Source organism: Musca autumnalis, unplaced genomic scaffold (assembly GCF_047663935.1).
Source record: "Musca autumnalis isolate F117 unplaced genomic scaffold, ASM4766393v1 scaffold_2, whole genome shotgun sequence".
Lineage (NCBI taxonomy): Eukaryota > Metazoa > Arthropoda > Insecta > Diptera > Muscidae > Musca > Musca autumnalis.
This window is the reverse complement of record NW_027411755.1, coordinates 141,561,763-141,579,112: the sequence shown is the minus strand read 5'-3', so window position 1 is coordinate 141,579,112 and position 17,350 is coordinate 141,561,763. Positions and strand designations below refer to the sequence as shown.

At 36.9% G+C, this 17,350-nt stretch overlaps 1 protein-coding gene across 1 annotated transcript; it reads right to left on the bottom strand.

Annotated features, from left to right (window-relative positions):
- Nucleotides 1-241: 241 nt before the first annotated feature.
- Nucleotides 242-1,990, bottom strand: LOC141392403 (alkaline phosphatase-like). The gene is made up of 3 exons (XM_073965348.1): nt 1,580-1,990; nt 507-1,518; nt 242-435 (listed from the first exon to the last, which is right to left on the bottom strand). The coding sequence occupies exons 1-3, from the start codon at nt 1,988-1,990 to the stop codon at nt 242-244; spliced, it is 1,617 nt and encodes a 538-aa protein (XP_073821449.1).
- Between the last annotated feature and the right edge of the window lie 15,360 nt (nt 1,991-17,350).

The following is a 17,350-nucleotide window of genomic DNA, read 5'->3' as shown; positions in this document are numbered from 1 at the left end:
TGATTAGGCTGCTAATTCCCTGTTCTCGTTATACGCATTTCGGCACCATATTGCAATATTTATGCAGAAACACATTAAGATTTTAACCCGCTTAATTTTGTCACATACATAATTAGTTTCTGCAGTATAATCAAATGTTTATTTATTGACCAACAAATATAACACTTCTCATATGATAAATTTTAAATATTGTTTTGAATAAGGTTCCGCGGAATATTTTTCTGTATTTTCTGCTAAACAATTAAACCATTCCCATATCATCACACATTGTTGGTCCATCACCAATGCAGGCTGCATAAGCCATCACGTGGGGGATTGTATTCTGTTGCAATACTCCGGTGAACAAATGATCAAAGGGACCTGAGGCAAATATTCCAACATCATCGCCCGAATGGTGACCCATAGAGGATTTTATGTGACTAGGATAAACGGTATCTGAAATTGAATTATAAGGAAATGATACAAAATTATTAAATTGTTATAATATGATGTTTCAGGAGTCTTACTTATGTCACGAGGCATTTGTTCCAAATCCAAACGATTGCCGACTTCATCTACATATTGATTTGTTCCCAAAGGATAGTTCAGCGTGGAATATCTTAAGCCATCTGCGCCAACATCATGTGTACTTAAGCCCAATATTGGTGATCCTCGACCAGGATAACCACTAATTGTTAAGCCATGACCATGATCGGAGGTCACCACAATCAGTGTATCCTGGGAATTTGTCATATCACGAGCCAACTGTATGGCCTTTTCAAATTCCAAAGTCTCATCCAATGACATGCCTGCTTGATTGGCATGATGAGCAGTGTCGATGTTACCGCCTTCGATAAATATGAAATAACCATTTTCGTTGCGTTGCAGGAGTTTCAAAGCCGTTTCTGTCATTTCCGATAATGAGGGTTGTTTGGTTTTATCAGCCATAGCATGATAGTCCATAGATTTGCTATGGAATACGCCCATAATATGCGAAACGTTAGTGGTATTAACACTTAAGAGCTGTTTACGATCGGTAACAACAACTCCCTTGGGATGCAAAGCTTGCCAGGTGGAGAGAAGATTTTTGCCATCTTCACGAATGCCATAATTGCCGAAAACATCCTTCATAGTTTTGGGTAAAAATTTAGACATGCCACCACCCATAATGACGTTCAGATTACGTCCAGGTTCTTGGGTGACAAGTTGTTGCGCCATATCCATACATGTTGTTGGATCTTGTCCATAGGACATGACATCGGCATCACTCTCGTACATCCGATTAGCAACATGAGCATAAGTACCAGATGGGCTGGCATGTGTCAACGTGGTTGTGGTTATGAAACCAGTTGATTTCCCAGCCTTTTGAGCCCAGGCAGCTATGGATGAAACATGGTTTGCTGGGTCCATGCTGGCGCTACAGTTATTGTATTCCACATTGGCGCTTACACCAATGGTCACAATATTTGCTTTCACACCGCACAAGTATGCAGTTGCGGTACAAGCGGAATCAGGCACCTGGGCATTGGCACAGTATGTCTAAAGAATGGAAAAGTATACATTATTTTGATATTTTGAAATTGGCAAATGTCTTACTTACTTTACTCAATGCCATATGGGGGAATTTTTCAAAACTTAAGGCATCTTCTTCTCCTGTATTATTTTTTCGTTGACCCTTTAGGATACGAGCCGATACCACTGTAGACAAGGACATGCCATCACCAAGAAACATGATGATATTTTTGGCTTTATTTATATTTAGCCTTTGTGCCTCTACGGTTTTCAAAACTTCACTCCTTGCCAAAGTACGCCAAAATTCGGGATCCTTTTCTTCTTCCGGAGTAGGTTTGCCTACACCCATTGATCCCACTACAAATGAACTTCTTGGTTCCACCGTTTGACCAGCCAATACTTGTGGGTTGTGGAAGCCGAAGTCATCCACAATGCGAGCAGAACTCAGCGCTATGATTGACAAAGCGATGAAAATGTTAAGGAAGAATTTTCTTGCCATTCGTGCGAATGTTTTGCGAAATGATTGCTCTTTGCTTTTAACCTTTTCGGAAACTGTGCAGATTAGTTAAACATGTTGGTATTTATATCAAATTTCTTCATAGATATGTGTTGTTGTTCAATTTACTTTCACGCCCCAAAGTACTTAATAAATTATGAAATAAAATGATAAGAAGTGCAATATTTGAAAGTCTTTAAGATAACACAAATTAGTTAAAAACTTTGGAATGTTTGATGAAGACAAAATGCTTGTGCAAAATAATTGTTTATGTCTAATGCACCATCTGATATTTCATCTTTACGCTGGAGGTGAGGTGTTATGTTTGCAATCATGATAACAGCCACGTACGTGGCGCTTAGCTTTTTGAAGTTTTTGTGCTCCTGTTGGTTATGGTCAAAAGTAACTGGTCCTCTAGGTACACTGATCGCAATAGCTCGAGAAGATAAAACAATCTAGCTTTGTTTAGCAAAAACTGTTTGGATAGAACACATGCCATATTAAAACAAGTAAGCAAAGGCTATAGTCGGACAGGGCCGACCATACGATACCCTATACCACTATCCTGCGAGTTAGCTTTCAGCAAATCAAAGTTTCTTTTTGACAAATAAGCTAATTGTAAGAAATAAATTTTTGGAGTCTGGAACCTTATCACATTATGTTTAAATAACAATATAATAATTGTTCCACAAACATCACAGAAGGGACAGGGCGTGCACCACGATTCATATTACAGCAATAGTATGGGGCCTACTGTTTATCGCCGAGTCCGAAAGGCATGTCTTAAAACACCACCTGTAGAGAAGTTGTACATGGTTGAAATACTCAGAAAATGTCGCCAACTTTACTGAGGGTATTTTGCCATCGTTGGAAATTTGCAAGGCGGGTGTGCAAACAATTGTACCATGGTGGCACCAATAAGTAATTTTAGAACGGACATTTAGTCTGGACCTAATTTTTTGCATATTTTGACATATTTGCTAAACAATATGCAAGACTTTGTGCCCTAAATATCCTATCGAATTGTCTGAAAGTTTGTATTAAGTATTCGTTCATCACAATTTTCGACCTGAAATTTATCGGTATAGGTCCGATACCCGGTATTTTGAAGGTTGTGGCCTCAATATCAAACTGAAATGGCTGACATTTTGTATTCAGTCTTCGTTGGAGGTAAAAAAAACTTTCCACCTGAAATTTGTCGTTATATGTCCACGTCTTCATACACATAGCTCCCATAACCAGAACCTACCGATTTCCTGTACTTTGAAGGTTATGGTCTCAATATCCCTCCGAATTGGCTAAAATTTGGTATTAAGTCTTCATTGGGGGTATTAAGCTTTCCATCTGAAATTTGTAGGTATAGGTCTAGGCGTTCATATAGCTCCCATACAACGAAAGCTCCCCATTTTCGAAATTTTGAAGATTGTGGCTCTGCTTACAGATTTCTCTATTTTATTGACTTGTCTGAAGTGAATTTCAAACAGAAAAATGTACACATAAACATTTTAGAAGATATTATTGAAATATATGTAGCATACGAAAATATGTGAAATACAGAAATTTTCCATATGCAAAAATAATATTTGCATATGCATAATTTATACATTTCGCATATTTTTGCATATGTGATATATTTCGATTGGAATTTATTTAGAAGCCAAAAATATGCAAATTTTACAAAAATAGGTGTTGCATAAAATTCCGCTGTCTACATATAATTGAGCTGATATTAATCGGGGTGCTCGCATTGATATGAGAGAAGGCTCCCTTGTCCCTACTGGGATGTTTGCGGAACAATTATATACAGTACATTTTAAGAAATATTCTAAAATTTGAAAATTGGCGTGGTTTAGCAATTACTGCTACATCTTAAAATTTTTAACAATTGGACAGGTAATATGATAGGGTTCCACGCAATTTGTAAGAACTGGGAATTTGTCTGTCATGATAGAGAAAATTTTTAGCATGGGAGGAAGATGTGGTTCTTTTCACAAAACTCATTATATCTTAGGTAGTAGGTCCGTTACCAAGCACACATATTATTGCAATTTTCATTAGAGGTATATGGCCTCCAGGGATTCAAATATGGACCAAAAACAAAATGTTTTTATTTAGTATACAAAAGTAATGGTCCATTGCACCCGCTAAATAATATCAGATCATCATCAAAAATTATAGGCATCTTCTTCGACCTAAACCCCTACCTCGTGCAAAAATTCGTGACTATTGATCTATAATTGCGACCTCTAGTATGCTTTTAATTACATTACAAGCAAAACACTCGATATATTAGGCTGTAACTCTGTTATCTGACCACATAAATCAACATAATTGGCATTAATTGAAAGGGCAAGAGTTGTCCTTGCAAATATTATTTATGTGGGCGGAATGTGTGGTCCAGGAATAAAGATATTACCGGTATATTAAAAATTTTCACAATTTTCACACAAAAGTTGTGGTCCATTTAACCCTCTAAACATCATCCGATCACCATCTCAAATTGCAAGCTTCTTCTTTGTCATATAATCTTACATTATTTACAATTTCGAGGCGATCGGACTATAATTGCGACATACAGAGCTGCTACAAAATCGGATAAAAATTTTGTTTTTGGTCCATTTCACCCGCTTAATATTTCTCGATCATCATCAATAAGAATAGGGATCTATTCTGATCTGAACCCGACCTCCATACAAAATTTCGTGACGATCGGTCCATAATTGCGGCCTGGAGCGTGTTTACAATTTATAATGGACAGACGGACGGACGGACGGACAGACACACATCTCAAAATCGCTTTATCTCGTCGAGATATGAAGATTGGTATACCACATTGGGGGTCTCCGACGAATATTTCGCGGTGTTACATGAATTTTTACCAAAACAAACTTATAATACCCTTTTCCACTTTGTGGTATAGGGTATAAAAACACATGTTTAAACAATTAAAAAGGCTAATTGCCTAATGCGTTCGTTCGGTCCGAACATTTCAATTAATGCAAAACACTGGTCAACAAAATTAAAAATGGTGGATATTTCATACGAATTTTTTTGTGCTCCTAAATGAAATTGTCGAGTTATTTTCGAATCCGATCGCGGTTTTTCTTCATCAGCTCTTGTTTTTGCGATATAGCTCAAAATAGTTTATTACGATTTTTACCAAGAATTTCGTTATTTTTGGTTACAAACAAAAATTTTTTGTGGGCTATTCGATACGAATATATCAAGGAGTAGTTTTAGGCTCGATCCAAGAAATCTTAATTGTTACGTTTCCATTGTCGTTTATCAGTTTATCCCGGTATTTTCTCAACACATCCGTATGTTTATGTATTTCGGTATAATTCTTATATGTAATTAACTACGTAAATTCGGATGGTTGTTAAGGTTATGATTTTTTTACAACCTCATATTCCTGATTCATATTTTAAAGAGCTTTTACATAAGATAGATAAAATCTTCATTATTAGGTGATTCGATAAATATCTGATAAGGGTATCAGAATCTAGAAATTCATATTTTGTTTGCCAGTTCCCAGCAAAATTTTATGGAAGTGGTTCCATGAGATGCCATGATTTCACTGGATCTTTTGCATTGGTTCAAATGAAGTCGTGAAAGATCCGATCTTTTCATCAGCATTTGAAACCATTCGAAGGAAGTCGTGAAAGATCCGACCGTTTCATCAGCATTTGAACCAATTCAAAGGAAGTCGTGGTATATCCGATCTTTTCCTTAGCATTTGAACCCATTCCATCGATCCAATATAGATGAATTTTGTGTTTTTATTTTTACACATGTATATTAGGGCTATAACCAAAAAAATACCACCACATAGCCGTGTAGAACATGGAAAACCATTATGAAATAAGGCGTCAATTTTTCTCTATCGCGAAAAAAGTTTCCGCACCAAATGCATTGAAGTTCAATAATGCATTTTTATACCCTCCACCATAGTATGGAGGGTATATTAAGTTTGTTTTTCCGTTTGTAACGCATTGAAATACTCATTTGCGACCCTATAAAGTATATATATTCTTGATCAGGGTAAAAATCTAAGTCGATCTGAGCACGTCCGTCCGTCCGTCCGTCCGTCCGTCTGTGGTAATCACTCTAGCATCCACAAAAATGGAGATAGGACGCTGAAATTTTGGGAAAATGCGTCTTTTGTTTGCAGGCAGGTCAAGTTCGATGATGGGCTATATCGGTCCACGTTTTGGTATAGCCCCCATATAACGGTACCCCCCGATTTACGGTATTTTGACGGTTTTAGCTACATTTTCAGACCGATTTGGCTATAATTTGACATTTAGGGTTCTTAAGTGTCAATAAACATATATAACAAAACTTGTGGACATAGGTCCACGTTTTGGTATAGCCCCCATATAACGGTACCCCCCGATTTGCGGTATTTTGACGTTTTTAGCTACATTTTTAGACCGATTTAGCTATAATTTGACATTTAGGGTTCTTAAGTATCAATAAATTTATATAACAAAAGTTGTGGACATAGGTCCACGTTTTGGTATAGCCCCCATATAACGGTACCCCCGATTTACGGCATTTTGACGTTTTTATCTACATTTTCAGACCGATTTACCTATCAATTGACATTTAGGGTTCTTAAATGTCAATAAACTTACATAACTAGTGGACATAGGTCCATGTTTTGGAATAGCCCCCATATAACGTTACCGCCCGATTTCAGGTATTTTGAGAATTTTACCAACAAGTAACGGTACCTCCCAATTTTCAGTAATTTGGCAATTTTAGCTACAATTTTTAACAGAACTAACTGTAATTTGACATTTGAAGGTTGTAGTGGTCACCACACATCTGCATCAACAATTTTCAACATAGCCCCAATATAACGATACTTCCCGATTTTCGGTACTTTGAGGATTTCACTTAAAATGTTTAACCGAACGTAGGTCCATGTTTTTGTATAGCCCCAAAACAAACCTACCGATTTTCCGTACCTTAGCTTTATTTTTTGGACGAACTTTCTGTAATTTGAAATTTAAAAGTCAACAAAAATTCTGCAAAAAAAATTGATCATTTAAGTTCATATTTTCGTATAGCCCAGATACCTCCGAACTAGCTGTTAATGACATTTGAAGTTCCCACGTTATGTACCGATTTTCGATATTTTGAGGATTCTAGCTAAATTTTTTAACCGAATTAGGAGTTATTTGACATTAAAGGCTTCCATCAAAAACTGTCAACATAGGTCCATGTTTTATTATAACCCCTATATAACAGTACCTCCCAATTTCTAGCCCACCAAAAATTGTCAACAGTTAAATATAGGCACCATAAAAATGGGCTTCCCGAATGAAACATTTTATGTACATTATCTGACATTTTAACGTACTCACTTAAAGTTGGGGACAGGAATGAATATTTTATGGTGGAGGGTATGAAAAGTTCGGCCCGGTCGAACTTAATGCTTTTTTACTTGTTTAATTTTAGCTGTTATGACAACATATTTGCTTTTAATTAAAATTTTTATTTTTTTGTAATCTAATTTAAAAACATTATCAAAGCGTTCTGGACCAATTTGTTCTCAAATCGCGCCATTTCGGAGCATTTTAGGAATTTTTGACACTAATGCAATTTTTGCTTTTTCTTTATAAACTCGTGAATTTTATATTTATATTTTTTGTACCTACCGGACAAAAGAATATGGGGTCATTTGCAACGAAGTCGCGAAAGTTACAGCCTGTTTTTGTTAGCTTTGCCTGTGAGAATCGTATATGTTTTTTACAAAAATACAACACCAGTACCACTTGGGGAATTTTGTCCTAATAATGAAAACGCTTTTCTATGATCGATTCGGTGAAAAAAGTTTCCGCGCCGACTGTAATTACTAAAACCCTTTTGATATTTTTTCTACTTATAATTTTAAATTTGCTTTGTTTGAATAAATATTCATAGAAAAAAATACAATTATTACAGGCAAAGTCATTAAAAACTGTCTGTAACTTTCGCGAATTTGTTGCAAATGACACCATATTATCTTGTCCGATAGGTACAATAAATATAAAATTCACGAGTTTATAAAGAAAAAGCAAAAATTGTAATAGTGTCAAAAATTCCTAAAATGCTCCGAAATGGCGCGATTTGAGAACAAATTGGTCCAGAACGCTTTGGTAATGATTTTAAATTAGATTACAAGAAAATAAAAAATTTAATTAAAAGCAAATATGTTGTCATAACAGCTAAAATTAAAAAATGCATTACTGAACTTCAATGCATTTGGTGCGGAAACTTTTTTCGCGATAGAGAAAAAATTACACCTTTTTTCATAATAGTTTTTCATGCTCTACACGGCTACGTGGTGGTATTTTTGATATTTGCAAAAAAGTGCAAAAAGTTATATCCCTAATGTATATGGTAACATGGGGCGCCTTCGCCACTGGGGCGGGTACGCCATCGCCGATTTTCTCGCAAAATACAAGTGCGAGAAAAAATCCGTTAAAGGCAAAATTGTGAGTTTAATGAAGATCTATCATCTCCCAAAAGATGGCAGTTGTGTCATAAGTATGATAGCGGACGCATGCGGTTTTGTGTTTTGAGGCTATTGGGAAAAATAATTATGGTAGATGTTTTTTGTGATATCTTCTTTACCTTTTGTGATATCAAAAACACATTTTATACCGTTAGAAGACATCTACTGAAGAATGGAAATCCCAATAATTTGCATGAAAGAAACAATAACAAATGCCAATATATTCATATTATGAGATATGTTGGGGGTGGGGCGCCTACGCCATGATAGCGGTGTGGTGGGTTAATGTCAGAAATTTGTCATGTTTAACTTCAATTTTTTATGCCATAGATATACCACACTATAATGTGAAGTTAAAATCAAATAGTATCATAAACGTATCTTGTTTTGGTTATATTATGATTTTTGTACCTAAATTCAAGGAATCTATTTCAATTAACAGCCAGAATCCGTTACTATTTGTGAATTTTAGAATCATTTTTGATTATTCAATAGAAAACATGTTCCTTTTTCGCATAATGTTGATATTTAAGGAAAAAGTATGGTAAATTACAGTTTTAGAGTCCGTTGGAAAATGTTCAATATCGATGGCGAAGCTGCCCCATGGGTGGGGAGGCTTCGCCACTTTTTAGACATTTTGTAAATTCTCAAAAATAATATTTTAAAAACAAAATTATAACCACTTATATATCAAATCTTATAGTCAAGATACGCTTATATTTGTACCAAAAATAATATTTCAAAAAACTTTTACGGTGTCGGTATGAGAACATTTTGAACAAAAACGTGGCGAAGGCGCCGCATGTTACCATATATTCTTTTATTTATCTAAATATGTACGTTAATCTGCACTGCACTGGTGATGGAAATCTGCACTGCACTGGTGATGGAAATCTGCACTGCACTGGTGATGGAAAGTGAAAACATTTTGTAAGATGAATCAAAACCTGTTGCGGAGAAGTAAACTCTGTTGCGAGCAGCGGCGGTGTTTAGGCTGTAACAGCTAGGACGGCCAGAAGTCAAGTTTCTCATTTAAATTTACAACCTGTCGCTTGCCAAACACATCGTTCCCGAAGTCTGGAAAATAGGCCAGCTACTGAAGCCCGAAAAGGATACCAGCAAAGGTGAATCTTACAAACCGATTACGTTTTTGTCGCCCGTAGCAAGGACCCTTGTGGCTATAGTTCTTCCAGCATCAGAAATAACTTTCCAGTTGCCGATCAATAGCATAGGATCCGTAAGCAGCACAACAACTGCGCTGAAGGCCATCTCCATATTAGCAGAGGACTCACTCAGAGCAATCCGTGCTCATAATCTAGAAAGAGAAGTCTAACGTTACAAGAGAGAACCTCTAGATCAACAAGCCTTTCAACCAGGTTTAAGTAGCATTCACACGAATGCAGTCGCAGATGCAGTAAACAGTTATCGTGTGAATGCGGTCCTTGGAGAACATCCACCATCTATCGCAGCTGAGAAGCGCCAGCTGTCAGGACAAACCAGTGTAGTTTTGGGTCAATACGCTCGGGATGGTGCAGACGTCAAAATTCCTATAGGGCAAGTACTGATGACACCGTGGAAAACATCTGACAGCATTCAGCACAGGCCCCCACGACACACTGCTCCTTTTCAATTGCCCTACCAATCCTGCTAAGAAACTTAAGTTTGCAGCTTTGTGGTTACAAACCATATAAATAGCGAAATAGCCACATTCTTACGACTGATAGACCCAGAGTCAGATTAAGCAGAAAAATGAGAATACAAACATATTAACTACTGTTACAACAACGAGAACAAACCGCAATTATAGATGTAAACTTTATGATGATAAATAAATTATAGTTATTTCATTAATTCCTTTGAATTAATAAAATAAAAAAAATTAAAATCATTTTTCAATACACATTTTCCATTTTCCGAACAAGACGTGAAAATTACATGCCAAAGGGTTGGTGAAAATGGCATGCCAAAGGGTAGTGAAAATGCTATTCTTGGGAATTGGTTAAGATGGCATGCCAAAGGATTGGTATAGATGCCATGCCAAAGAATTGTGTAAGATGCCATTCCATCGAGTTAGTAAAGATGACATGCTTAGGATCTGAAAATGAATTGCATCTTTTGGGGGTCACGCTCTTGTAAAAAGAATGAGTGAAGATGCTGAAAAAATGACATTCCATTTCACTTGCACGCAGTCTTGAATAGCATCTTTGGCATCGAACATTTTGCTGGGTTTATGACCAAAAACATCAGTTTTTTTATGCCAAAAATTGATATGTTGACTTTTCCTGTCTACCATTTTATAACCCAGTCATGAATTGCTTATAATTTTTACCCCATGCAGTCTATGATTTGTATTGCCCCTTCATTTTCACATATATTGAAAGTTTAAAGATTTTCTCACGGGGAAGAGTACCTTCCAGAATATACTCGTGCAATAAAAAACAAGTAAGCAATGGCTATAGTCGGACGGACACATCAAAATTCCTATATGGAACAAATTCTCTTCTGTCATATCAATGAATGCACCTCGATTCATATTGGTTCAATGATATGGGGCCTACAGTTTATCGCCGATTACGAACGGCGTGCCCTAAGATATTACTTGTAGAGAAGTTTTACATGTCTGAAATACTCAGAAAATATAGCCAACATTACTGAGGGGTTGAAAAATGTATGTTGCCTGACCAGGAAATGTTTGTGCAACAATTATATATAATACACTTCTAATAAATATTCTAAAATTGGAAAATTGATATTGTTTAGCCCCCTCTGCTACATCATTAAATTTTCTTTGAATATCAGGTTCCTTTTTGGAATACAAATATTCACAGTTACAATGACACTCCTCCAATTTGTTGAACACTACAAATGCTATTTAAAAATTGTCTATCGTCCAAAAATTGTGCACTTGTGCCATACTTATGATTGATAATGCACACGCTTTTGTGCTTTTCAGGGTGATATCATTGTGATATAAACTTATATATTTGACAAGAAAACTTTAAGTTGCGTGGAAGTTATGAAGAAAAATAGGTAAAACCCCGCATAATCTAACGAGGTTTTTACGTTGCTATTCGATTGCTGGTTAAACCATTAAAATGACGGACAACCGTCCAAAGTAAAAGTAGTAGAATACAAAGTGGGTGCCACCGTGGTTGAATGGTATGCACAGCCGCCTTGCACGCTAAAGGTTCTGGGTTCGATTCCCAGGCCAGGCAACATCAAATAGTTAACGGTGGCAAAATACCCCAAAGTGATGTTGGCGACATTACTTGTTAAAAGAAAAAGGCAAGCTTTGTTGGGCATTACACTTGATTATTTCAAGAATCCTTGCCAAAGCAGAATATAATGGTGTATCCTTCATCAGGAAGGATATACTTTTACTAAATATTACCGAAAGTACTTCGTTTTCAATATACATAGAGCGAATATGCATCGATATTCTAATACAATCTTTCTGTATTCCCAAGTTTTAAAGGGGGGTTCTATTCAAATGAGCCAAATTTTTTACTTCAATTTTTGACTTTATTTTGTTTTCTTTCTATAATTGTTATACAAATTGGATTTGAATGCATATGAATGACTAAGTTTACTCCTAACACATGAAGCAAAATATAATAAAACTTAAAAACTTCATATCTTGTATAATTCCGAAAAAATGTAGGTTGAAAAAAATTTTGCAGGGGGGTTATATTCAAGTGAGCGGCAGTGTATGTATAAAAAATCCTATTGGACAACTAATACGCTATGGCTCCACGTAATTTGCAATAATGCATAAACTGGACTTTCTCTCTCATGATAGGGACAATTTGTAGCATGGGAGGAAAATGTGGTTCTCTACACAAAATCCATTATATATAAGACAGCAAGCCCGTTATCTAGCAGACATTTTATTGCAATTTGCATCAGGGGAAAAGTCAGAAGTTCTTTTTTCATATGTTGTACAAATAAATTTGTACATGCTTTTCATATTCCCGGGTGTTTGAGAATATTGACAAGTGTTTCATAAATATTCTAAACACACCAACAGTAAATAGACTATTTTATGACGAACATTGTAAAGTTGGAGTCATTGCACTCATTGCCTATTTAAATATTACTTCAATTTGTATTTTAAAAGACAGATTTGAATGTATCCGAAACATGTATGCACTTGTACTATAAAATGTTTAGGTCGATGCATACAACTGTGATTGACCCACACGTAATACGTGATAGGAATATATGTAAGTGCAACTGAATAGGCGCACAAGCAGTCTAATCATACTATTTATTCTATGCACAGAATACTAGAGTTACGGTCTGACTGTGTTAGGCTAAGTTAGATTTTCATAAGTAGTTCCTAAGTAAAATATCTGTTAATAAATTGAGTGTCTCAAAAGCACTCAGAAAGATTAGACGTTCGCGTCTCGTCTTTTTATTTACATTTGGTCCTTCGAGCCGGATCAAGACCATAGGGGCATTTACATTTGGTCCTTCTAGCCTTGGTTTCTATGAGTTTTCCCCCACCAGTGGTAAGAGACTCAGTGAAACCAAATTAAAGTAGCTTTTCCCTAAAAAGGAAGGGAAGAGATACTTATTTAAAGACCAGAACAGGCCTTTTGAAAAGTAAGACCGTAGGGGCATTTTAAAAAGGCCACAATGGCAAAAACATAAAAGAAGTCCATAGGGACAGAAAATAGACCATAAAGACCTTTATAGAAGTAAGACCAAAGGGGCTTTCTAAAAAGGTCACAATGGCAAAATTAGGTGAATAAATAATATTGGCTTTTTCGATGTTAGACCACAGGGGCATTCGAAAAAGGACAATTAGTTAAAGACCATAGGGGCACTCGAGAAAGAAAATAATATAAAGACCATAGGGGCAAATGTAAAGACCTCAGAGGCATGTTCAAAGGACCATTGGGGCAAAATCAAAGACCCGTAGGGGCACAATCAAAGACCCGTAGGGGCAAAATTAAAAACCGTAGAGGGAAATTTAAAGACCACAGGGGCAAATTCAAAGACCACAGGGGCAAATTGGAATCTAGAAAAAATATATAAAGAAATTAACAGACCCATTAGGGGCATTAAGAAAATATTGGAATTAAAAGACCATAGGGGCATTCGAGAAAGAAAATAAAATAAAGGCCATAGAGGCAAATTAAAAGACCAAAGGGGCAAGTTTAAAAAAGTGAAATAAAGACCATAGGGGCATATAAAAAAATTACATTTATACACAGGAATTAAAAAACAACAGGGACAAGTTCAACGACCAGTAGGGAAATAATCAAAGACCCGTAGGGGCACAATCAAAGACCCGTAGGGGCAAAATTAAAGACCCGTAGGGACAACTTAAAGATCTTTGGGGCAAAAAAGAAAATATCAATTGTAAAAAGACTATTGACGCAAAAGAAAAAATAATAGCGAAAAGACCCTTGAAGGCTAAAGAAATATTGGAATCAAAAGCCATAGGGGCACATAGGTATAATGTACAAACTATTATAAAAAGAAAAGAGGGCCATAATCGTCCCAAGTAAAAGACCCAAAGAGGCAAAAAAAAAAAAACAAAGAAAAAACTTATTTGAAAAGAGGAATTACAAGCCCAACGTAAAAAATAGAAATAAAAAATCATAAATTACTTTTGAAAAGAGACAATAAGTACCATAAAAAAAACATCATGCTTAAGAAATACCAAAACAGAAACTTGAAAAGAGGAAGTCAAAAGTCCCACAGATATGGAATCAAATATGTTACTTCTACATAAAACGAAGAAACCTAATCGTTCCCGCCGCAAATCCTCATAGGGAGGAACGGAAATCGTCCCGCCGGCAAGTCCTCCATTCGGAGGAAGGGAAGCAGCAGTCACTGCATAAGAAACACTGCAACAGAGACAGAAACAATTTAATATACGATGTTAAATCATGTCCAATGGAGAAATAAAACAAACTGAAGGTTAGCAGATGACAACAGAAATGAAACAAGTTGGTGAAGATGTCGATGAATATAAAAAGTCTGAAAACCTAACGATGATGGACCGAGTTGGAACTAGGCCGGCGAGTGCCGCTACCGATATCGACAAAAAGAAACCTCCAACTTACATGTCGATTACATTCAACTTAAGAGACGGTATGGTTTGGAAGCTGTTTGGTCAAGAGAGCCAGTGCCTAAACTAGACGAAGATGTTACAACAAATGAATACTTTGAAACCGAGAGATGTTTATTTCAGTAATACCATCTAGATTCGAATAACAGAAGTGATGTACCCGAATTGGAAGTATTGCTCAATGAGAACTACGTCGAAGATGATGATGCCATGGTTCGTTTTGATTATCAACCTCAATTACAATCGCCTGGCTGGAACCGGGATTAGACCTTGGAAGTGTAGGTTGTGAAATCAAGGGATTGAGTTGGATTATGTTCATCGACAATAATACTCTAAGGATTTATGATTCTAGCATAGTGAGTGGTGCATTCCAGACCCTGAAGCATATATGTAGCTCAGTCGCATCGAACCCATAAAATATGGACAAGATCCTCAAGTTCTTTGATGAGTAAATTCAGTTTGTGTCACGGTTTCATCAAGTAAAATTCCCTCGTTGGTTTACACCTAATTAGAATTATGAATTCCATTATTGCAGAGGACCCCAAGGGCAACATTACCCGAAACACATGTAGAAGAGTTCAGCTGTCGTGGAGAGTGAAGCAGAAACAAAAGAATACGCACATGTAGACATACTTATTTTTGTAACAAAGTAGTACCATAATGCCCAAAAACGGTTTACACCCATAGCAATATGTAGTTGTTATACCAAATGATTATCATAATGTTTCGCTATTGATTTATTTGTAATATACAGTCCGCTACACTTATTTAAGTCCCCGGGAGAATGTACAAATGAATTTGTACATGCTTTTCATATTCCCGGGTGTTTGAGAATATTGACAAGTGTTTCATAAATATTCTAAACACACCAACAGTAAATAGACTATTTTATGACGAACATTGTAAAGTTGGAGTCATTGCACTCATTGCCTATTTAAATATTACTTCAATTTGTATTTTAAAAGACAGATTTGAATGTATCCGAAACATGTATGCACTTGTACTATAAAATGTTTAGGTCGATGCATACAACTGTGATTGACCCACACGTAATACGTGATAGGAATATATGTAAGTGCAACTGAATAGGCGCACAAGCAGTCTAATCATACTATTTATTCTATGCACAGAATACTAGAGTTACGGTCTGACTGTGTTAGGCTAAGTTAGATTTTCATAAGTAGTTCCTAAGTAAAATATCTGTTAATAAATTTAGTGTCTCAAAAGCACTCAGAAAGATTAGACGTTCGCGTCTCGTCTTTTTATTTACATATGTTGTTGTTGTAACATTGCTTATTATTAAGTTTGTATGTTCGTTTTTCTTTTCAATCTGGCTCTAGGTCTATCTCCAGTTCCGGGAAAATGGCTGCTTCGATGGGATATAGCCACAGATCCAGTGGAGTTAGATTGGTAGGTTCGGCGGGGCAGTTGAAAAGGTGCCCATGCCGCATACTGGGCAGATGTCTTGCACGGTGCGATCGATTTCCACCCAATAAGAATTTAGGCGACTGTAATATCCCAAGCGAAGGTGAACCAAAACTACTCTGGTTTGTCGTGGCAGCTGACGCTCCTCAACTGCGATAGATGGGGATGTACTCCGAGGACTTTATTCACAATATATTTACTTATGGCCTTAGTAACTGCATCCGTGTGAATGCTGCTTAAACCTGATTGATATGCATGTTGGTCTAGGGGTTCTCTCCTGTATCGTTGGACTTTTCACTCTAGAGCGTGGATAACCTTCTTGATGTGCCTGAATGTGTCGGGCCTACCCACCAGATGGTGATTAGGATGGCTCTCACGGTAACACCCAAGCAAATAATGCAACGAAAGCGTATCATTGAGTTGTTGTACTGAAAGAATCTTTACCTCCTCATGTAGGTGGTCCACTGCAGACGGGAGGAGGTACCCTGTTGCTGTTCTCAGGGTGGCATTCTGACAGGTTTGAGTCCTTTTCCAATTCGTATCACAAAATCTCGGGCACCAAACTGGAGCCGCATCGCTTACCACAGACCGACCTATCGCGTTATAGGTGGTCAATAAAGTTTCTTTAACCATTACAATGTTGTAAGTTACAGTTGTTGTTGAGCTTGGTTTCTTGCACCGCGTCGACCTTTATATTCCACCGACTCATTAAATCTACTATTTCCTCGATCTTATCGCGGAGTCCATTGCAATTAAATTGCCAAAAAGGAAGCATTTTCTGGGATTGGGACGACAACGGCTGGTGTTAAAAGCTGTGTGTGGGGTTGCTGCCGAGGGGTCAGCGGGGGAGCTTCATAATCTGACGACGAGGGAGTTTCGTAATCCGATGACGACTCACGTAGTCCCTCACGTGGACAATTGAAGATACGGATGTGACAAATCGAGCACAAATATATTGGTCCTGGGTTTTCCTCCGTCCCGGCAAGGACCAAAATAATTCGGAGCAGGCATTCTGGGATATGCTGCTCCCAACACAGAAAAACGAAACAAATACAAACATATGTACACTGAGGTGGCAGCCGTTGGCCAAATTTCTGATGTTGTGTGGTTCCGGGTCAATCCGGTACGAAAGAACCCGCTGCCGTGGGATTGTTTTTTTTTTCATATGTAGGCTACTTTGGCGGTATATGCCCTGCAAGAATTCAAATATGCAGGAAAAATAACATTTTTATATTTTTCATACAAAAGTAATGGTCCATTTCACCACCTAAATAATATCATATCATCATCCAAAATTATAGGCATATTCTTCTATCCAAAATTTCGTGGCTATTGCGACCTCTAGCTTGTT

Excerpts from the sequence above, each read along its gene's own strand:
- LOC141392403 (XM_073965348.1), bottom strand. The coding sequence starts at position 1,990 with ATGGCAAGAAAATTCTTCCTTAACATTTTCATCGCTTTGTCAATCATA. Across the intron at positions 1,519-1,579 it reads CCCATATGGCATTGAGTAAA|ACATACTGTGCCAATGCCCA; the intron begins GTAAGTAAGACA and ends TCCATTCTTTAG. Across the intron at positions 436-506 it reads ACAAATGCCTCGTGACATAA|ATACCGTTTATCCTAGTCAC; the intron begins GTAAGACTCCTG and ends ATTCAATTTCAG.